This window comes from Cavia porcellus, unplaced genomic scaffold (genome assembly GCF_034190915.1).
Source record: "Cavia porcellus strain 051 isolate PalLab524CR breed Dunkin Hartley unplaced genomic scaffold, mCavPor4.1 scaffold_15, whole genome shotgun sequence".
Classification (NCBI taxonomy): Eukaryota; Metazoa; Chordata; class Mammalia; order Rodentia; family Caviidae; genus Cavia; species Cavia porcellus.
In genome coordinates this window covers 75,154,584-75,178,364 of record NW_026947498.1, presented here as the reverse complement: position 1 = coordinate 75,178,364, position 23,781 = coordinate 75,154,584, and the positions used below count along the sequence as shown (strand labels likewise).

The 23,781-nt window shown below is 50.2% G+C and overlaps 1 protein-coding gene across 16 annotated transcripts in view; it reads left to right on the top strand.

Annotated features, from left to right (window-relative positions):
- The window catches only part of Atp2b2 (ATPase plasma membrane Ca2+ transporting 2), a 364,580-nt gene that overhangs the window by 263,503 nt on the left and 77,296 nt on the right, over positions 1–23,781 (top strand). For all 16 annotated transcript variants that reach the window (XM_063225260.1, XM_063225261.1, XM_063225266.1 and 13 more), the window contains exon 3: positions 14,861–15,058. In XM_063225260.1, coding sequence (XP_063081330.1) covers positions 14,861–15,058 — 198 coding nt within the window. The remainder of the gene's footprint in view (positions 1–14,860; positions 15,059–23,781) is intronic.

The following is a 23,781-nucleotide window of genomic DNA, read 5'->3' as shown; positions in this document are numbered from 1 at the left end:
AAGGCCCAGGACAGTGACTTGCTCCTGGGCGCAGCATGTACAGGGCCAACTCCAGGAGGGACCCAGGTCACGTGGATATAAGAAGAGAGCAGAGCCCTTCTCCCTGGGCTCTACAGCACCTCCTAGCTCTTGGAGCCCCAAACTCTCAGGACAGTCCTCCTCCTTCACATCTGCGTGCCAGGGCACAAAATGTTTCAACAGGAGGAATGTGGGCTTTCATGGTTCTTCGAGCTGCAAGCCTGAGCTCAGGTGTTTAGGTCCCCCGGAGGGTACTCTGGAGTGATGCTCTTAGGAGATAAGGCCTTAGGATATGGTTAGGTCATGAGGGTAGTGCCCATACCAAAGAGATGCCAAGCCCTCCACACCCCTGTAGTGTAAGGACAGCGCAGCAGCCATCCTTGAACTGGCCGTGGCCCTCAGAAGACATGTAGTCTGCCGCACCTCTACCTGGTGGAGGGATGGCGACCCTTTCAGACACATGCATCCAGCATGCAGCCCAGACCCACATTTTCACAGCAGAGTGCTAGTACTGCAGTTAAATCCAAACCTGAAACTTTGGTTTAGAAAACAACTCTGCAGTAACGTCTTTCGTCTTAAAAGAAAAGCAACATGCATGCCACAGATTTGACACCATGACCTAGGATTTCCAGCCCCTAACAGAGAGATAAACTCTTGCTTTACACAGGCCACACCCATGGTACTTCTGCTAGCGTGTCCTGCAGCAGCCGTGTAGTACATGTCCCCTGAGCCTGGCCATGGCCATCGTCTCCTGTGTCTCTGCACAACATCTCCCTTTCTGTGTATCTGTCTCTGTGTCCTCTTCAGGTTTGGGTGCAGGCCTCTCTGACCCATCTTATCTCTGCAGTACCCTATTTCCAAATCCCAGTCTTGAGGTATTGAGGGCTCAGGCCTCAGCCTGCATGTTCAAGGGAGGCAATCAAACCTAACACACTCCTACTCAAGGGTACTGCATCAGAAGTGAGTGGCAGCCCTCTCCCTACAAGGCGGGGCTGTGAATGGGGTGCCTGAGGATGGGAGAGGGGTGTCCATGTGCAGTGGCACATGTGTGAGACGCCATGGGCAAGCACAGGGAGTGGGAGGCAGTATGAGAATGAGATGAGCGCCCTAGATTTGAAGCCAACCATGCCACTCACGAGCCATATCCCTCATGCCAGGAAATGGCCTTGCTTCTCAGGGCCTATTTCCTTGTTGTGGAGCAGTCCTTATCTTTGGGCTTAGCAGGGACTCAGAGCTGGTGTAAACTGACCAGGCTAGGTAATCTCCTGCCTCAGCCTCCTTGAGTTATGGGATTGCAAGTGTACACAGCATGCCCAGCTGCTCTTTCATCCTAAATACTGTTGTGCCATCATCACTGACATCAGAGCCCAGAGAGGAAAGAGTCTTGCCCAGGCTCACACAGCCATCTGGCATGAGAACAGATGAGACTTCAACCTCCCCACCCGCAGAGCAAGATTTCATCATCCCTGTGATATTGTGAGACAGCACAAGTAACAAGTAATCCTCAGCTGGAGGAGCTGGAGGAGCTGGAGGAGCACTCCTCTATGTGTCTGCTGGAATGTTCCAGAAGGTGGTTGCTATAGAGCTCAAGGAGCAGTATGCAGGGGCTTGTGAGATAACCAGACGTAGTGTGGAAAGCACTGGCAGAGGCAACACCAGTGTACACAGAGGGCCTGGAAACCGGCACAGCACTGGCTCTGAGCTTGCCACAAGGCCACTCCCCAGTTTCTCTGACCCAGCAGTGGCGCCATCTGGGCAGTGGCACAGCTGCAGGGTAAGGGTGTTAGGCACAGCAGGGTGGCCCACACTCCCTGGATTCCAGAAGGAAGTGGATGGCAGGACTGACAGAGCATGAGACAGGGAAGAGAGCACTGCAGCTGGCTCCAGTCCGGTGTGCCTCAGAGTGCTGTGCTGGTGATGGCCACATGGTCGAGGGGAGGACATGCTGGCTTCTGCGGCATGGACAATGCTGACACCATGTGGTACCAGCATCATTCAACCCTGAACTGGGGAGGGAGGCCCAGAAGCCCACCTTGCCAAGTCCTAAGGAGAACTGTAATGAAAACCAGTTCACAAAATGCCTGAAAACGTGTTTATTCTCTTAGTCCACATGTGCAGTACACAGTGTTCACATTCCCTGTGGGGGGATTGGTGTGTGCACAGAACATGTCTTCATCTTTCACACTCCTCTTCCCTGCCTCCGCCTCTTGTCTCTTCCCCTTCTGCAAGAGAGCTGCCTTCCAGTTCAGTACCCAAAAGTCTGGCAGGGGACATGAGCCAGTAGGAGGGCATCCACTGACTTGCCTGTATCGCATGGTAGTGGCATTAACACCCAGACTGGGTAAAGCCAAAGCCCTTGCCCTTGTCAGAAGAGGAGAGAGAGGGTCCTCAGGATAGAGCAGGACTCTGGCTCAGAAGCCTGGGAGATTTCAGCTCCCAGAGCACAATAGGTCAGGCCCAGGATGAGATGGGGGCTGGGCAGGACCAGGTGGACACCTGATTGGCCAGTGAGGTGGTAGATAACTTGATCTGGGCCTCCAGGCCTTGCTCCTCTGCCTCTTCCTGGCCAGTGACATTCTCAAGAGCACCCAGGCCCAGGCCTGGCGAGCTAAGTAAAAGTCAGACCGGGACTCCTAGACCCAGAGGGATGGTGAGGGACGGCCCCAGGGCCACCTGTCAGGTCCGGACGTGGAGCACAGGCTGGTGTCATGTTGGCTCCACTGCCCCCTGCCAAGTCGCCTTTCCATCAGAGCCTCAGTTTCCTGATCTGAAGAGAAAAGGTACTTATATCTACCTTAGAGCTGTTGGAGGGACAAAGGAGAATCGTACATAGTTAAACCCTCCTTTTCCATGCACTCCACTCCAAGCTACTGTTGTCCCAGTGGTGAAAGGAAACACGTATCACTCAAGTTGTGCCACTACCTGCTCAAAGCTTACCGCCGTGCTCAGAGAATCTGCACCCTCACTGCAGCCTGCAGACCTGGCCTGGCCCTGCTGCTGCCCCACAGGAGGGTTCCCCAAGGATAGGTTTGGAGACACTAGGACTCCGCAGCCTGGCTTTTAAAAATCCAGAGCATCCTTTAAACTGCAGTTTAAGCTGTAGCTCTGAGCTAAAGCTGGACTATAGGAAGGATTTATAACTGAAAGCAAACATTACTAGGGTCATGCTGGACTTGTGTTCTGATGATATAGTTACCCTGCTTCTCACCAGCCCACCCAGTCTGGACACTGCACCTCAGCCCAGGAGGAGAGACAGTCATTTATCAGTTCACATGCTGCTGTTGTTTATTTTGTTGGTTTGGGTATTTTGGGTTACTGAGAATCAAAGTCAGGACCTCACACTAGCCAGGGCAACACTGAGCTAAATTCCCAGCCCCTCGCTGCTCTTGAAAGAAGCGCAGAACAAGAACCTGCTTGGCCTAGACTCTGTCCTAGGTGCTGAGGATGCAGCCTAAAACACCAGCAAAGATTCACTCTTTTCAAAGCTTTCAGCAGTCCAAGAAAAGCCCACAGAAACAAATTAGCGAGCAAGAAAACAGCAAGTGGCAAGTGCTGAGGGTAGCGTTTAAGAGCCATCAGGGTGGGCTTCCCTGCAGAGGGGACCTCGAATCTGACCCCTGGCCTGCGAGTGGCTGAGAACTCCCCTCCAGAGATAGGGACAGCCAGCCCTGCACTCTGGTGTCTGAATGTCCCCTGGGTGCTCTTCTTAGGCTCTATCAGACGCCCCGCCAGGCCTAACAGCTTCCTTACCTCTTCTCAACCCACAGCTGCCAGGGACCAAGCCTTAGCTTCCCATTCTACAGCGAAGAAGCCGAGGCTTGAGAGTAGCAGACCAAGCTCACACAGCAAGAGGGAGGCAGAGCAGCACTTCCCTGTGGTACCCAGCTTCACTCACCCTCTGAACCCCTCGTCCTCCTCCTGGGGGGTGGGCATGTCACCACAATGTCTTGAAAGAGAGCCTCATAAGCCTGGGGCCTGAAGCCATCAGGAGAGAGAGCCATGTCCTAATATGCCACTGAGAAAAGAGGTCCCACGCTGGCTGGCTGCAGGAGAACACACGGGGTAAGGACCTAGTGTGCCCGCTGCAGAAAAGTCCCTTCCAACGCAGACTGTCGAGTGCTGAAAACAGCTTTGTGGATTACTATACTTGAGCTCCATTCCTGAAGGGCTAATGGGCTTCCCTCCCCTCAGGGACACAGCTCAGCAATCCTGGGGGTCACTGGACATGCCCCAGGCTGTGGGCTCCACACCTCTTGGAAGCCAGGCTGCTTCCTTCACCTCTGGCACTCTAGCAGGCAGGGCTTCCCAGGAAGTGGACTTGGTGAAGACAAGAGTGGGTCTGCGTGGGAATGGGTACACGCACGTGTGCTGGGCTGCCCATCTGCCTACCCCACAGGAAGCCCTAGCCCAGCTCAGGTTGGAGGCTGCAGACTGCAGAGGGTCTCACTTGGCCAGGGCAAAGTGAGATCTCTGCCAGCTCCCTGTCCCTGTCCATCAGGTTTCCCTGTCATGCCCTCTGTCCCTGACAAGGCAAGCTGTGCCCACTGGACCCCCACAACAGTGAGTTCTGGGGGAGGGTCCGAGGTCCAGAGGGCTTGGGACCTAGACAAGCAGAGGTGCCCTGCCCTGGACCACGTGGCAAGCCTCAGGGGCACCTGGGCTGAGAAAGACTGCAGGCTGAAGTAAAGTGGCCAGCTTCCTCCTGACACCCTGGGAGATCTAACTACCCAGCTGCCAGGGAGCACTGAGCCAGTGAGCCAAGGATTCGGAGCCTTGCTTGTGATGGCTGCAGTTCGTGCAAAGCCAGGCCACAAAACTGCCCTTCTCGTGTTCTGCTTCCCAGGACTGCTGACTGTTTGATCTGGAACTACTGGCTTTTTGCCGCCACCCTCCCCAAAAGCATCCCAAATTGTCCTAATGAGTTCTGTCTGCTGTGATAAAGAAAGTACAGCCACTACGTGGAGGCCTATGCAGGTGTCCCTGAAGAGGGTGGCCCAGCCCTGCAGGTTAACTCTATGTGCTGAGGGTGAGGAGAACCACATCCTCGTTAGGACATTGCCTTCCAGTGTAATCACCACCCTGCAGATGAGGAAACAGACCCAAGTGCCCTAACTCGTGCACTGACAGCTACCTAGGTGACACCCACACCCAGGACCACCTGACCCAGCCAAGACCCCTGCTCCTCCTGACTCCAGACATCTCAGACCTTGGACGTCTTTTCCTGTCCTTACTCTGATCTAAACTTCAGAGCTTCTTAGAAAACATCATGCTAACTTGATCCTGAGGTTTGATCTCTCAAAAAGCGGCGGGGATGATGATTTTCTGCTGGCATGTCTTTTTTTAATGGATATTTTATTTGTTGACTTCCCAGGCGTCCATCATTGTGAGGGGCAGGGCTTGCGCATCAGAGCCTGTTCAAGGACAGGACTGGGAGGCAGAGAAAACCTGGAGGGCAACAGGCAGAAGGGTGATGAAGCAGAAGGGTGAGGGGCAGGGTCGGGAGACAAAGGGAGGCTTCAAGGTGCAGACCCAGCGCTCACCTCACCTTGGTCCTCCCCAGGGCCACCAAGCAGGAACTAAATCCTCAGCTGTAGGCCAGGAGAGGCTGGAGTCTACAAGGAGGCATGGCCCACCCAGTGACCATGTGGCAAGTCCACTTTCTAAACCTGGACCTAGATGAAGGCCACTCACACTGCTGGGAGTTGGCCGACCTGCCAAGGGTCTGTGGCTGGGACCCCAGCCTCAGGCTCTCAGCAAGGTGCCCTACACCCCAGATGTCTTGGAGCCCTGTGCTGTTCATTTTGTGTTTGTGACTGGATCTCAGGCTGAGCAGAGCTCAAAGGAATGTGATTGGAGACTTTGTGAGGAACACTGTGTCTCCCTACAAAATTACAGAAATGTGTATGTGGTTGCTAGACAACCAGATACAACCTGCTGAGGAGAGGGGACAGTGATTCACACCAGAAAGCAGCAGCAAGCCACCCACCTTCCTTCCCTAAAAGCCCAGAATGCAACCCCTGCTAGGCAGGCAAAGAAACCTGAGAGTAGACAAGAGCAGGAGAAACACACTTAGCATAGGTTCAGGCTCAGAGGCAATTAGAATGATCTATTGCAAAAATGAGACCAAAGCTTTTTGTGACCATAACTCCAAACAGAACTCTTACTGTGTGACAAAAAGTATTTTCAGCACATAATTACATATGTTATTAACTTACCTCCTGGTCATAACTGTGTGCGGGAGGTGCTCCTACACCCATTTTACAGGTGAAGAGAAATCCAACCTGTAAAAGCAGAGGTGGGTGGCAAAGCTCTAAGCCAAGTGTGGAGATGGACAAATGGCACATCTGAGGGGCGGGGCTGAGGGAAGTGAACTTGTGGAGCTGGGTCCGTCTTAGGTCTTGCTGAGGCTCTGCTGTGTGCTAACAGTTTATACAGAATGAGGCAGAGCTCAGATTGGTGAAGGAGAGGGACTCAGCCTTTAGAATGCTTCTCAGTGTGATCAGCACACGGTAGAGAGCAGATGGGAGCTTAAGAGGTAACGACTAGGCCTGGGGACGAATGGCGGGTGGGAGCAGAGGCACTTCAGAGGAAAAGTGAGGCAGACTACCGCTGCAGGTCAAAACGAAGCTTGTAGTGTCCCACTCTGCTCTCACCGGCCAGGACCACAACCTTCTCAGAGCAGGAGTTATACTCTGAACACAACACACACCTAACAGCAATCGAATACGGCAATCGTGAAATGCTTACTTAGCAAACACCTGAACAAAGCAGAGAAGGAAGCAAATGAATGAACAAGCAGGACTAGACTGGACTAGCAGAAGACAAAAGCATGTGTCCCCGGTCAGAAGGCCACCGGGCCCCTGGAGACCAGTCGGTGCCATCAGTGTAAGGGTGGAGCACATTTGTAGGCAATGAGTTTGGCACCAGATTGGCTGAGGTAGAGTCTTGGGAAAAACCATAACCCTGAAGCGTGGTGAAAGGAGCGAGGAGACAGGGCTTGAAGCCTCACCAGCACGCTGCACTGGGCCACGTCTCTGACATCATGAACCGCCCTGGTGCCCGGACTCCATCCGGGAGCCCTGCTCACCAGGCAGTGGACTGCAGCTAGAACTTATCCCTCCATCCTGCTGCAGGAGCTTTCAGTCTGGGACACTGAAACCCAGAAGAAAAGAGAAAGGAGCAGCTGTGGGGACAGCAGCGTGAGAGCTGGGCCCTGGGTGTGGATGGAGTTATGAACCATCTGAGGTCTAGAGTCCTCTGCCTTTCCCTCTGTAGTCCTTCAGATGACAAAAAGAAAGCTTTTTTATAAAGCAAAATTACCTTCTTATTATTGATCATTCATTTCAATTAGTGGAAAATTCTTATGATTAATGCTATTTTGAGAGTGTACTTTGATGACTTTCTAGCTACACCAAGAAGGGCTTGAGGAAGGACTTCGGGAGTGTGTTGCTCTCTAATACAGGACCTGGAGCTGGCCAACAAGCCTCTGCTATTTACTGAGCACCTGCTCTGTACTGGGCTCTGTTCTAAGTCAGAGGACAGTCCCGGCCAGGCTCCCAAGAGTTCGTGCTTAGCAAACTAGGTCACAAGCTGGCCTTAGAGCTGCCTGTATGTCCATGGGTGGCCAGGCCATGGCCACTTCCCCTCCACAGACTGTCCATTAATGGGAGTAGGCAAGGAGAAATGTCCTGTGTCTCCTCCCTGCTGCAGCCAGCTCCCCAGAGGCCTTCCTCTGTGCAGGGCTGAGGCCTTAGGCCTACTCTGAAAGGAGGGAGACATGGCTCCCGCAGTAGCATCACTGAGGATGACCGCAGGACTGAGTCCTCAGCCACTGGAGAAACTAAATTCCTGAAACCGGACACCACTGCTTAGAATGAGCAAAAAGTCAGAGATAGCTTGCTGGAAGCACTCACTCCCCAAACAGCACCCTTCTGAGCCACACTTCAGCCATCTTCAGTGGAGACATCAGTGAGTTTGTGCTACAAGTCACAGTTGGCTTTGGTGGCAGTGGTGCCTGTTCCCACTAGATCTACTGGCTATCCCCTCACGGGGCTGTGGCTGTTATGTCACATGGACCTCGCACACTCCAGCATTTTCACTGAACACCAGTGCTGCGCTCCCCACTTCCCTGGACCAGAGAAGAGAGGCCACTGAAGAAGTAAAAGAGGTGCTCTCCCTGTTCTGCCACACAGATGGCCTTTGCCAAGGTACTGGGGAAGCACACCTGGCATCCTGTACCACAGCAACATAGCTGTACATGGGCCAGCAGCATCACAAAGAGCTCTCAGTGCAGAGGAGGCAGAGACTGAGTCGAGAGTGGAGCGGGAAGCAGGCCCGGGCTTCTGCCCTGTGAGCCTAGGCATCTGTGACCATGTAACACTAAGCAGGGAAAAGAGGGACCCAGGACAAGGGGTGCTGGATGTTGGGAGCTGTGGCAGTCAGGGAGCTCAATCGACAGTGACCTCCACAAGGAACAGGTGAGCTGCCCCTGGATGCACTCACTCGAGGCACAAGCTATGGTGGTGACCCTGACTCCTGCTCAACAGGGGCTGGTAGCTCTCAGCACTTTGGGGATCCCTGGGTGCAGGAGTTTTGTGGCCTCCTTTCCAAACAGCCCTGAAGCAGCAGGTAGAATCTATGGGCATAAGAAAGGGATGCAGCCAGAACATTCAGAAGTCAAGGAGGGCTGCAGGTCATGCTCCGGGGAAGCAATAAGGGCACCAGCCATGATATTTGTCACTGCGGGATTGCAATGCATGCTGAGTGTACCTTGTAAGTTATTTGATCTTTGGGCTCTTCAGAAGAAGTTGGTACCATTTATCCCCATTATATAGATGAGGAAACTGAGGCCCAGAGCTGTTCAGTAATTTGTTTAATGTTACATGACTCAAAAGTGACAGAGCGAGGATTCGAGCTCAGATCTGGCTGACTCCACAGAACCTCTCAGGCCCAAAGCTGAACTCAAGTTAGGTGGACAGGATTAGGAGCCCGCCATGCTGGGCAGAACATGGCTGTCCAGAGCCCCATCCAGCTGCCCTTGGTGACGCAGCATTGGGAGCATTGTTTCCCCTCTCTGGAGTTTTGTTTCCCTGCCCATATAACAGTTACTCATCATCTTTTCCCATCTACTTCCTGAGGGTGTAGACATTGGAGCCCCGGGACCACAGTGTGGGGGCTGGATCAGAAGTTAAAAGAAACTCTTAAGTGCAGACAGACTTGACATGGATCCAGAGGAGAGTTATCTTTACAGCCCCATACCTCAGTTTCCCCAGCTGCAAAATGGGGTTGACAAAGTGATATCACAGGAAACCATGAGAAGCAAATGACACGATGCTCGGTGACACTGAGTGCTGGCATGGCGTAGACGTCCAGACATGCCCTCTTGGGTCCATTCCCTCACCTGGCTGATTCCGCATCAACTCTGTGGGGCCTCATACTGCACAGCTCACAGGCTCCAGCTTTCAGCCCTCTTCCATGAGGGCTTTCCCGCCACATCCTGGGGTCCCTGGGTCTTCTGGTCACTTCATAGCCTCTCTCTAAATCTCCCCTTAAACCACCAACCCTGCCTCTAGAGTCCTGACTGCTTCGTCTCGGTCACTTTCTGATCCCTGGCTCGAACTCAACTCCCCGGTTTAAAGGAAGTTTCTTTTTGCTCACAGTTCGGTCCATAGTCAGTTGGAGGGGCCCGGTGAAAGAGAGCTGCTCACGGCATGGTGGACAGAAAGCCAAGAGAGTCCACGGGGGAGCTGGGTGGGAGAGGAACCCCTCCAATCACTCCCACAGGGACCCACTCTTCCATCCAATCTCCTCTCCCACCAGCACACCAGCTGTAAGGCCCTCACTAGCCAGTCCCCTCCACAGCCCTGGCCATGTGCCCTTGAGGCAGGGGTCATCTAGATATAAACTATACCAGATATTTCCAAAGCTTCTAGTGGAGCCTGAGCTGCGATGTGTCTTAAGGAATCCCCACAGAAGAGAAAGGCTCAGACTCAGCCTGACTCAGAAGAGAGTGGTGGACATATGTCGTGGAACGTGTGTCCACACGCAGTCAAGTTGGAGGCACAGCCGGCCACACCCATGCTCAAGTCTGCACGTTTGAACATTGTATCCTAGGCCTGCAGGTGAACTTGCAGGCTGGCAGCTGTGCGTACTCACCACCATGCTTGGATGCCACATACAGCCCCACATGCCATTTCGGAGCGCACATGTGCGTGGTCTGACTCCAGAGCTGCATAGAAGCAGAGGTAAGAGTGTGTTCCTCCTCACAGTCACTACGATGACCAGAGACTGGATCATAGCGAACCCCAGCACCAGGACTCAAACCTGATCTACACGTGAGAGGAATGAAAGATGAATAACAGGCTGAGGATGAGGCTCTGGCAAGGAGAAGGGCAGGTTTCTCTGGTTGTATAAACCACGAAGGTTTCCAGTGGAGGCAGCAAGCTCCATCTGCGTCTCTGGAGACTGAGTAGGTCAGTGCTGGGGGAGCAATGGGCCTGGGCTCAGGCTGCGTAAGCCAAGACTGAGGCAGGCAAATGCCTACAAGCACAGGCCTGTGGCTTGGTAGGACAAAAATGTATGTACCGTAGGGGTGAGATGGAAGACAGTGAGACAATCGGAGAGGTCACTGTGAGTGAGGAGCTAGACAGCAGCTCAGTGAATGGGAGGTTGTAGAGCAGGCGGGGGCACTGTCCCAGCTGACCTGGAGGGTGGCAGTCTGCATGCCCACCTTCTGATGTTGTTTCTGTCCTCCTCTGCCCCCTGCAGCCACCAGCAGGAGACAGGAAGCCGGGGCAGACTGACTTCCCCTCGGCCTGGTCTGAGTCTGCTGCTCCACTTCCACCTTCACTGCTGCCCCAGGAATAGGGGAGTGGCTGGCACCTTTCAGTGAGGGTGTCAGATGAGCCCTGCAGGCACACCCAGAACCGGGCTGGGCTCTGTGCCCACCTGCAGTGTGATCAGAGAAGCCCCTGCCCCCCAGGGGAGCTGAGGCTCCAAAGGGACAGCGGTCTCACAGCCCTCCTGGTCAGCGTCCTCTTCCTCTCACCCTCCTCTTCACCCTGAGCCTGACTCTGTCTCCCCTGGAGGGCTCATTCTGACCCCAGGGCGGGAGGCCAGGCCCTCCTGCAGGTCTGAATCTACAGGGTAGGGGCCTCTTCGGAGAACCTGAACTTTAACTGTTTCCCAGGTGATGTTAGGGCCGCTGCTTCAGTGACAACTAAGTTCCTGCTCCTGGCTGTATCTGGGAAGTTGCATGAGTTCTGGGGACCCCTGAGACCCAGAATGTGACCCAGCCTGAGTCAGCCAAAGCCACACAGTCAGAGCCCGTGTGTCAAGACTTTGTAAAGGTTGGGTTATAACCATAGCAGCAGCAGCTGATCATAGCACATCCTCGCCAGGTGGCAAGTGTTTATGAATACAGCAGAGGCCCTGCCTTGTGTAAGTCTCTGTGGGGACACTAAGGTTCAGATGCCCAGAGAGGGAAGTTACCTGCCCCAGGGCACAGTGCTGAGGGGCAGCCCCAAGCCTTCTGTCCCAGTTAACTGTTTTATCCTGAGTTACCGTGAATTCCACAAGTCCTAGAAGTGATGTCTTTGTAAACTGCCCACTCTGGCTGACCTACGATAGGCATGAGGCAGCACAGGCTCCTCCACATAGGCCAGCGCATGGCCACACCCTCAGCACACTTCATGCACAGTAGCACTACCTACCCCAGTGCTGAATCGCACATCACCTGTTGGTGCCTACTGGCCCAGGTCTGGCTGGAACCGTGCCCATGGTGGGCAGCAATGCCCCTGGAAGGCTTTGCCCAAGAAAGCCTTTGTGACTGCCGGTTTCATCTGAAGTGTCCTGAGTATCCCAGAGCTGCAGAGCCCTGGCTGGCCCTGGTTAGGAGTTCACATTAACCAAGCCAGATGGGGTATCCTTTGAGCAGCTGAGACTGGGGCCAGGTAGGTGACCCAGCACTCTGTACACATCTGTGCAACACAGCAGCTGAGCTTCCTCTGTTCCAGCCTCAAGGGAGGCATCCCGGGGCCCCCAAGACAGGTAGTGTATTGGTTACTTTTCTCTCATTGATTAGATAAAATGCCTGACACCCAAAATTAAGAAAGGAGAGGATTATTTAGCTCACAGTTTGTGGAAGTTTCAGTCCATAATCTGATGGGTCCAGGGCAGAGGGCAACAGTTAATGGTGAAAGAAGACAACAAAAGCAACAAGAGCAAAAAGGAGAAGAGCATGCTGAGAAGACTCGTCTCTGTCTCTTGTATTGTATGCAGGCCACCCACCCCTGGGGACATGCCAATCCCAGCACTAGACAATGAACCAGTCACAAGTGCTAGACTCAGCCACCTTCAAAAGGCCCATCCTCCATGACTGCATGAGGCACTGGGGTGACTCCAGACACAGACCATAATAGGGAACAAGCTATCGAGGTCACTTAAGAGAGAGGCTATGTGGTCATCAAGAAAGAGGACACAGTACTGTACCCGCTACGCCCAGGGACTTCTCACAGAGCCCAGCCCATTGGTGTGAGGCACCCCAAATATGGGAAGGGAAACACCAGCCCCGCTCCCTCAGTACCAGGAGGATGGAGAATGAGCCACACTTTGAACATCTTCATGGCCTTATCCCCCTCCTTCACGTTGACCACTGACCTTGACCAGCCCCAGTACCCTTGCTTTTTTTTTTTTTTGTACCAAGGATCACACTTGTGACCTCATACTTGCCAGGCAGGCATTTATGCCACTGAGCTAACCTCCCCACTACCACCTGCGCTTTATTTTGGGTTAATCGAACCTACCTTCCAGGCAGTTTATAAGTTTGATTCATAAGATTTAAAATGACTTAAGAGGGAATCCAGATGAGGGAAAGATAAGAGAAACAATGAAAATTTCTAGACATGGTGCCTGTCTACCACGTCACCAAGTCCCCTGGCGCAGCTCTGAGAGGGAGCTGCAAATTCAGTGCTGAGCTGCCAGGCAGGCTTGGGGAGGAAGGCAGCATGATGAGTATCCAGGTTCCTCCCGTCAGCTGCCACAGCCCCGACTCCTAGGACAATGCCTGGCTACTGGGGTGCTCAGCCCACAGTCACATAGTCATTAGTGGGCCAAGTGAGTGGCTGCAGCCTCCCATTTCACACATCCTAGGTACTTGGTCTGCATAAGGCTGAGATGGGGGACCCTGGCCTCCTCCACATGGGAGAGTCCAAGTCCTGGGCCCCTGGGCCCCTGGGCCCTGGAACCTAGGGACAGGACAAGATGCCGCTGGACAGAAGGGCTGCTCTCAGGGAAGTTCTGTAGACAGGAAGAAAGGATCTCTAGCTTGGGAGGATCAGAGGTGGGAGGATACCAGGACACTGCTATGGAAAACAAACAATACAAGTGGCACAGGGTCACACGGAAAAAAGGCCAGGAGCAGGGGACAGCACTGTGCTCCAAGGGTCCCCATGGACAAGCAGGTGCAGCAGTCATTTCCCTGAAGCTGCCCCTGCCATGTACCTATGAGGTCCCCCCATGAGGGCCAGCTCTGCCTTATCTGGACTTGTCACTTGGTCAACACCCCTACTTTGATGCAAGTGAGTTTAGGGGAGACAGACAGGCCAGTGGGGACAGCAGAGGACCCCCACAAACAGATAGTAGCAGGAGAAAGTAGGCATCATGGATAGTAGGATATAGCTCCGTGCTCGAGTACGAAGTCCTAAGTTCAATTCCCAGCACCCCCATTCCCCCCAAAAAAGAAAGAGGGCGTCAACTGGGGCTCTCCTGGTGTGGCTGGGATAAAGCCAAGTAATGAAAGAGGAGGCTGTAATTATAGCCTGGAAGTTAGATCCCAAGGCTGGAGTGGCAGGCAGGGATTCTATCTAAGACAATGAGGCACTTCCCAGAGCTGCAAGGCAACGGAGGCCAGAGGGGTTGCTGGAGGGATGGGGGGGTCGTGGGGTCCTAGTGCTCCATTTCAGTTCCAGGACAGGACTGTGCCTAGCTGTCCTCACTGCTCTCATTCAGGAAAAGAGAGACCTCACAGATGTACCTGTGGGGAGGCTGTCCAAGGGGTTGCCTCCCTTGGTCCTGGCACCTATCGTACTAGGCCTTCATAGTTGCTAGATGAATGATTGATGCTGACATGATTACCTTATTTGAGACTCGTGACCACTCCATGAGCCACTCATTACCTCCCTGCTGCAGAGAGGAAACAAAGGCTCAGAGAGGCTGGGATGCAGAGCCCAGCGGGGGCCATCATGGAAAAGCAAATGAAATGCTTAGTCACTGTGCTGTGCTGGCTGGGAGTGTGAGCTGACACAGTGGAGCAAGAACCCAGAGGAGCAGAGGGTGGGTGACCTCCTGCAACTGCCATATCAGCCACGACTCCTGGGCAGCTGTTCTCTCCCAGCTCTGATAGCCAGAAGTCCAAAGGCTTCCTAGACTTCAAGACGCATTTCCTGACTGCTCTGCTCCTGCTGGCTCCCACTGTCCCTCTGCCTGAGCAGCCTCACCCTGGTCCACACTTACACCTTTTCACAGATCTTGCCTCTGTGTCAGTGTCACCCTGCAGGACAAAACACACTTTCAGCCTACACTCTTTTCACCTTGCCATGGGATGGTCTGCTTGGAACCCTGCTGTGAGTCCAGGGGCACCTATATCTCTCAGGGGCTACTATCCGGCCCCCACTTGGTTCTCTGGCATTACAGGAGCCCACACATTCCAAAGCACTTGGAGATGCCAGGCTTTTGGGCAAGGTGCTCCAGATTTCTCTCCTGTTCCTGACTCGCCTGAAACCTGGGGGGTGCACGCCTGTGTCATCCAAACCCCACGGCCAACCTTGCCCAACTCTGTCCTCAGGTTTGCCGGGTACTGCTCCAGACCTGGAAAAAAGAAAGCAGATTTTTGGGCAAAACTTTATACCTCCAAAGAAGCCAAAAACCTTCCTGCAGCTTGTGTGGGAAGCACTGCAGGACGTGACTCTCATCATCCTGGAAATCGCGGCCATCATCTCCCTAGGACTGTCCTTCTACCACCCGCCTGGTGAGAACAACGAAGGTAAGTTGGTACCCACACTGGAGAGCCTGTGGGCTCAGAGGCACTGCCACTCAGTGGTGGAGCCATGATGCAGAAGCAGGGCCACAGTAGCCAAGATGGTGCCAGGTCAGCACTCAGCCTCTAGCCTCATGTGGCAGAAGCACAAGCTTTAGACTGGCAGCAGTGGGCATCACAGGGACGCTTCCTGGCCACTACAGTGTGCCTGGCTCTGGGTGGAAGTGTCCTCTAACACTCCACAAGAGAAGAACCATGTTTTCCGTATTTTAAAGGTGAGAAAAACAAGGCACAGAGTTCATTTGCTAGAAGTCACGCTGGGTCTAAATCTACCTTAGCAAAATGTCATTACCTGGGTAATCCGAAAAGAGAATAACTATTTCGCATGATTCTGGAGGCCTATAAATCCAGCATCAAGGTCCAGCATCTGCTGTGTCCTGGCGTCACAGGGCATCACCTGGAAGGCAGGGCAAGTGTACCAGCTCAGGCCTCCTTACAAAGCCACCCATGCCACCTGAGGCCACACTAATGACCTCCCAACAGCCCACTCCAGGCACTATCCACATATGAATGCACACATTAAGTTTCCTTTCTTTTCTTTCCTTATTCTTTTTCTTTTCTTTTCTTTTCTTTTTTATTTTTTACTTTTTTTGAAACAGGGTCTCACTATGCAGTTCAGGCTGGCCTTGAGCTCACTTTGTAGCCCAGGCTGGTCTCAAACTTGCAACAATCCTCCTGCCTCAGCCTCCCAAGTGCTGGGATTACAGGTGGGTGCCACCATGACTGGCTAAATTTCTACCCAGGAGCTTTAAGGACACACTCAAATGACAGTACCCAGCTAGTAAAGTGTCTCTTGTTAAGACACAACAGTTGCAGGCTGGGCATGGTGGTACATACCTGTAATCCTAGCACTCAGGAGATTGAGGCAAGAGGATGGCTGTGAGTTCAAGGCCAGTCTGAACTACACAGCCAGACCATGTCTCAAAGACAAAAACAAACAAACTCCAAAACACAACAATTACATTCTGTCGTGTGAAGATGGGCCCTGAAAACTGAGTTTAAACAGCCTCATCCAGGCTTACTGTGGTGGCCCAACCCTCCTTTCACACTGATGACTCCCCTGTTTGCTCACCTCACTGCTCTGTGGGCTCCCCAACCCCATTCCCTGAGACCATCTGGGTTCCCACCATCTGTGAAAAAGTTGAAGGCAGAATGAGACCAGAGCTCTTTGCATCTGACATCCTGGGATGGGGAGTGTCTAATGTCCCAGGCTAACTCTAGGTTTCCCCCTCTTTTGCTGAGGTCTTGAGTTAACAATGGTTTTGACAGTGTTTAAGACTGAAAAAAATCAAAAGAGCATCACTTCATGGCATGGGAACCAGTATGAAATTCCTACTCCATGGTGTAAATGTGAAGTTCACCCCCAATGCAGCAGCAAGCGGCCTCTGAGAGACAGTGTCCATCCTGGAGGAGCAGCACAGAGTTCTGTCTCATGAGAACCACTCTCTGCCTACCCTCATGTTACTCTGTCTCGTTCTGACCCTCAAGCCACCTGCCTCAGAGAGTGCAGGAAAAGAACAGAGTGGTTAAAGCATGGCCTCTAAAGTCAGTCGCCCCTGGGTCCCAGCTCCCCGGCCCCAAGTCCCTCACCTCTCACCTCCAGTTTCCTCCTCTGACCCCATCTTCCAGTGCTGGGCTCTGAGGATGAGCCTCTGTACCCCCTAGACAAGGCCCGGCCCATCACAGTGCTTCAGGGCTGCCCTGCTCTGCCATGGGCATGAGCCCCACCTCTTCTCTGGTTTTTACCGAGACTGCACCCTGAGAAATCCATTAGGTCTCTTCACACGCTCTGTGGCTCAGCTGTCCTGGGCTGGGCCTGTGTGACACACATATTTATGGTGCTGATGTAGAATGTGTTTTCCACTTGTGGACTTTTGGTCTTGAGGGGCCATCTCCAGTATCTGTCCCTAAATTCTGAATGACGGAGGGAACCAGAGCAAAGCCTTTGTGCTCAAAACTGGGACTTATGACTCCACATAGAAACTTCACCTCCCTGTACCCTGTTGTTGTAGACACTGTCACTGAGCACTGGCTAAGACCTTCCAGCTTCTTCCCTTCATGGTGCCCAAAGCCCCAACGGCTGTTTCTTTAATTAAAAACAAGCATACAATTCACATGTCTGTGTGGAAACACCTACGATGTGAGTGGAGGCCCTGTTGTCCCTGCAGCTGCAGATGTGCTGGGTCACTTGGGCTCTGATGCAGGACTTGGACTTCCCAGGGAAAGGAAGGACTTGGCTTAGGGCAGTGGCTCTGGCTCAGTGGCTGCTCATGCCCCTCTGGGTTGAAGAGAGAGAAGCTCCTGGGTTGAATGACCCACGTACCTCCTCCCTGAGGCCGGGCCCCATTAGCAGTGTCCTGGGGCCCATGATGCCAGGATCCTCTGCCCACATCAGCCTCACACACACACCCACAAGGCTCAGGGACAGAGACAGGCTGTGGGGAGTCAAATGTACTTGATTTGTGTTTAACATAAGCTGCCACCTCGTGGCTGGCCGGTTATGGCCTAGCCTCGGGGCCAAGCTGCACCTGCCCAACTCAGGTCCATGAGCCAGCCTCAGTGCCTCCATCCATCCGAATGAGTGATCCACTGGACTTGTCCCAGAGGCCCTAGAGGAAGCTCAGTAATGGAATGGACCTCACCAGAGCCCTGAACCACACTTATGCTCCCCACAGGCTGGAAGGGCAGCCGTGTTCCTTCCAACACCTTACAATGTGGTATCTTGTGGGGGGAAGCAGAGAGGACAGTGTGCAGGTTAAACCCACAAGTTCTGTCGCCTGTGCTTCCAGCCATTGTCCTGCTGTGCCCTCAGAGGCCCACTGCTCCTAGGTCCAAAGATCTGAGGGGGCAGGTGTGGGCCAGAAGACCTTTGCTCAGATCTGTACAAGCAGATCCTGTGCCCTGAAAGGGGGCCCTGGCCACAGAAGAGAGAGAGGACATGGAGAGGGCTCCTGTGATGTGCCTCAAAGAGGATAGCAGCACTCTATCTGCTCCCTCCAGAGCCCAGGTGCACACACCTATTCCATTCTTGTCCTGGTCCTGCCATCATCTGACACTCACAACACCTGGCTCTGATGCTGATGGGCATCCCCACCTCAGGCAGGTGAGGGAACTGGGCCTGGAGGGACAGGAAGCTGCCTTGGAATTGCTCCAGAGATGTGGTAGGGTTCCTGAGCTGGGATGAAAGATGCAGCTGCCTCCTCTCAAAGTCAGCACTGAGGGCTTTTCAAGCCCAGAAAAGACCCACCTTTTGGAGGAGGGGCCCATGTTTAGCAGGTAGAAATGTGGGGACTTGGACCCCAAAGAACACAAGTTCAAATCCAGGCTCAATGATTCCCTGGCTCTTGCATTTGTAAGTGAGGCACACAGGACTATGCAGAGTTGGAGTCCTGCATGTGGGGACCACAGCACAGGATCTGCCCATGAGAGTGCTCAGGGGGCAGACCAGTGCTGGGCCTTGGTCCATGGCAATGTGATCACCCACATTGCCATGGCTCCTTTCTACTCTGTGAGACAGATAATCACGGCTTCAAGCAGGAAGGCACTAAGAGGTTTAACTGTGGGCAGTGGGGCCCTCTGCATCCAGTCTTCTGATCACCAGTGTCACTCTACACTGGGGGGAGAGCCCACTCAGAGACCTCCCATGCTCATCTGAAGATACAGCATGTTTGTGGCAGGGTGATACTGGCATACACTGGTATCTTAGTTACTTTTCTCATTGCTGAGATAAAACACCCAACATTAAGGAGAAAAGATTTATTTAGCTCACAGTTTGTGGAGGTTTCAGTCCATAATTGGCTGGCTCCAAGGCAGGGTGACATGGCAGAGGGCTAGCCAGAGGAGAAACAGCTCATGGCCAGCAAAAGGCAGCAAAAGCTAGCAAGAGGTAGAAGACAAGCCTTTCTGTCCCCTATATTGTGTCCAGGCTACCAAGATTAGGCTGGTGCCAAACCAAGCAGTGGACTGATTTAATAATCACACACCCTTAATCCCAGCAGCACACTCTCTAGACCCAGCCACCTCTGAAAAAGCCACACCTATGACTACATGGGGTTGGGAGGGGCATCTATACCCAAACCATAACAATAGGGCTCCAGCTCTCAACAGCAATGAATTAGAAAACATGTGCAAACTGAGCCATTTTGTTTCTTCATTTCTCTGAGTCCTGGGGGTGGAGTCTATGGCTACTACAGGCTCAGCAAGCTCTCTCCACTGAGCTCCAGCCTGGTCTCTGCCTGCAGAAAACTAAAACTAGACACATGGTGAAAGCCAGATATTCCCCTTGTAGGTCTCTTCCCCAAAGAGTTAAAGACACTATGCTACAACAGTATGCTATACTTGGGGCTAGCCTAGTATCAGTTCTCATTAGCAGGATTGCATACATAAGTTTATAACAGCACAAAATGTGCTAAATCTTGGAAACAGCCTACATGTCTGTCAACAGATGAATGGATTTTAAAAACATAGAATTTATATATAATGGAGTACTGCTCTGCCATAAAGGATAAATTGGAGTCATTTGCAGGAAAATAGAAGCACCTTGAGACTATAATGGTAAGTGAAACAAACCAGATACACAAGTTTAAATATCACAAAACTTATATGAGAAAACCAAAGTATAAATATTTTTTAAAAATAAAACAAAAGGAGCTCATGGCCCGCCCAGAACCCAGCCACACTAGGTTGCCTTGCCTGGCGGATTTCAGGCCTGCCAAGGACATGCTCAGCGACCTTTCTCTGGAACCAGGAACCAGGAAACTCAGCTGGTGGCTGGGATGAGTCCGAATGCCATCCTGAGCCCGGGACATTGTGTTAAGATCATTGCTCCCAGAGCTCAAGGACCCGCCCATTGCCCAGCCACACTAGACTAGCCTTGGGAAATTTTACAGCCTGAGATTACCTCCAGCCACCTTCTTCAATTACGGGAATTGAGAGCAGGTGAAGTGAGCTCCAGGGCATTGGTCTTTGCCTGGAGAGAGCTTTAGTCCATCATCCATAGAGGGGAGGTGCCTGCCCAGCTACATGGAACACTGAAGGTAGCACGGGGGGCCTGAGGGCCTGACTGGACCACACTCAGCAACCTCCATTCAGTCCCAGGAGCCCAGGGCATAGGAGACAATTTTCCAACACATCCAGGGAAGCCTTAAAAAACACTTGAAACACAGAAATATAGGCAAATGACAAAACGAAAGACCAAAATGCAAGCTCAAACCTCTAGCCCATCCCAAGAAAGCCTAGGAGCCATGTACATAGAAGAAAATATATGCCATACACCTGAAATACCTGTAATAATAGCAACTGAAATAAATAAGCAACTCCAGGAAGCTTTAAAGGAATTCAAACTAGAAATAATCTCTCAGGTAAAAGAAGAAATGAAAAAAGTAATGAAAGAGATGCTGAACACATCTAAAGAAGACACAGTTAAAAAATTAGAGGAAAAAAACAAAAATATAGGATCCCTGGAAGAACAATTTAAGAAACAGAATACATGAAGCAGATTCAAAGAAATATACAGAAATCAAAAATTCAATCAAAAGTTGTCAAAACCAACTCTCAAAAGTGAAGATAGAATTTCAGACCTCGAAGACAAGATTGCAGCTAGTGAACAGGAAAGGAAAGATCTTTTAAAAATAACAAGGAATCAGGAAATAACAATTCAACAGCTGCAAGATGATGCAAAAAAAACAACATAAGATTAATAAGGATAAATGAAAAAGAAGGTAACAGCACAAACGATATCAAAAGGCTATTCACAGAAGTCATAGCTGAAAACTTCCCAAACATGAGAATGGAAAATGAAATTAGGATTAGTGAAGCATATAGAACTCCAAGTAGCCATAACCAAAATAAAACTACACCCAGGCATATGATAATCACCATTAAGAAATCCAACGTAAGAATGGAATACTAAAAGCTGTCAGAGAGAAAAGACAGATCACCTATAAAGGAAAACCTATCAGAATCACAGCAGACTTCTCAACACAAATAATGAAGTCAAGAAGAGCATGGAGTGAAGTATTTCAGATCAAGGAAAATGATTTTCAACCCAGACTGATGTACCCTGCAAAACTGTCCTTCAAAATGGATGGAGAAATAAGATACTTCCATGACAAAGAGCAGCTGAAGAATTTCATGAACACGAAGCCAGCCCTGCAAAGAATACTGAAAGACAGTCTAGACACACATAGGAAAAAAATCACTAAGCAAGGTAAACAACTAAAGATTGGAAAGATAAAGATGCAACAGAAGAAAGATAATATGTCAACAATAAGCCAAGATATAACAGTTATAACCATCAATGTAAATGGTCTCAATTCACCAATTAAAAGAAACAGACTGGCAGAATGGATCAAGAAACAACATCCAACCATATGCTGTCTGCAAGAAACCCATCTAACCCAAAAGGAAACTCACAGACTGAAAGTCAAAGGATGGAAAACAATACTTCATGCAACAGGAACCGAAAAAAAAAGTGGGGGTGGCTATTTTGTTTGCAGTTAATGTGAACTTCAAACCAAGAATGATCCTAAGAGATAAAGAAGGTCACTACATACTGGTTAAGGGAAAACTTAAAGAGGAAGAGATAACAATCTTAAATACATATGCACCAAATTCAAGAGCACCCAGATATACAAAGTAAATATTAATAGAAATGAAAAAGCAAATTAGCAATAACATAATTATAACAGGAGACCTTAACACACCATTGACACCAAGGGACAGATCAACCAGACAGAAAATCAGCAAAGAAATAACAGAACTGAATCACACTTGTGAACAAATGGACTTGGTAGATATATACAGTGTTCCATCCAATAGCATCAGAATATACATTCTTCTAGGCAGCACATGGGACATTCTCTAAAATAGACTATATGCTAGCTCACAGAACATATTTAAATCAATGCAAAAGAAATGAAATTATCCCATGCATGTTATCAGGTCATAGTGCCATGAAACTAGAAATTAATGATAAAAGGAACTGCAAAAACCCCACAAACACATGGAAATTGAATAATACACTCTTGAGCAATCAGTGGGTCACAGAGGAAATTAAAGAAGAAATTAAACAATACCTACAAACAAATGAAAATACAAATACAACTTACTGGAATCTGTGGGATGCAATGAAAGCAGTCCTCAGAGGAAAACTTATTGCACTGAGTTCCCACATCAGGAAAACAGAATGAATACAAACAAACAACCTGTTGCTACACCTCAAACATCTAGAAAAAGAAGAACAAGCCAAGCCCAAAGCCAAAAGAAGGGAGGAAATTATAAAAATCAGGGCAGAAATTAATACAATAGAGCCTAAGAAAACAATCCAAAAAAATCAATGAATCAAAGAGTTGGTTCTTTAAAAGAATAAATAAAATTGATAAGCCCCTATCCAACCTTATTAAAAAGAGGAAAGAAACAGCTCAAATTCATGCAATAAGGAATGAAAAAGGCAAAATCACTACAGACTCTGTGGAAATACAGAAGATCATCAACACCTATTTGAAAGGCCTCTACGCTCGTAGATTTGATAACACAGAAGAAATGGACAGATTCCTAGAAACATATGAAGTGCCAGAGCTGGGTCAAGAAGATGTAAAACTGCTGAATAACCCGATTTCTATTAATGAAATTGAAAATGTAATTAAGTCCTTACCTACAAAGAAGAGCCCAGGCCCAGATGGAGTCACTGTGGAATTCTACAAGAAATACAAAGAAGACCTAATGCCGACACTCCTCAAACTCTTCAATGAAATCGAAAGGGAAGCAATCCTTCCTAAGTCATTCCTGGAAGCAAATATTACTCTAGTACCAAAACCTGAGGAAGAGCCAACTAAAAAAGAGAACTACAGACCAATCTCCCTAATGAACACAGATGCAAAAATCCTCAATAAAATATTGGAAAACAGGATGTAGCAAATCATCAAGAAGATTATACACCATGACCAAGTGGGATTCATCCCAGGCATGCAGGGATGGTTCAATATATGTAAATCAACAAATGTAATACACCATATTAACAGAGCCAAAAGTAAGAATCACATGATCATTTCTATAGATGCAGAAAAAGCCTTCAATAAGGTCCAACATTCATTCATGATAAGAACCTTACAGAAAATTAGAATAGATGGTGTTTACCTCGATATGATAAAGTCCATCTAAGACAAACCAACAGCCTGCATCATATTAAATGGCCAAAAACTAAAGGCCTTTACTTTAAAATCAGGCACAAGACAAGAATGTCCCTTATCACTGGATCCTATTTAATACATACTGGAAATACGAGCCAGAGCAATAAGACAAGAAAGAGAAATAAAAAGAGTAAAGATAGGAAAAGAAGAAATTAAATTGTCATTGTTTTCAAGTGACATGATACTCTACATAGAAGACCCTTAAAACTCCATTGAAAGACTCCTAGATATAATAAATAAATTCAGCAATGTAGCTGGATACAAAATCAGTACTCAAAAATCAATAGCATTTCTATACATTAACAACAAAATCACCGAGAAAGAAATAAAGAAAGCCACACCCTTTGCAATAACATCCAAAACAATGAAATACTTAGGAATTAATCTCACAAAAGTAGTATAAGATCTATACAGGGAAAATTATAATACCCTGAAAAAAGAAATTGAAGAGGATCTCAGGAAATGGAAAGACATCCCTTG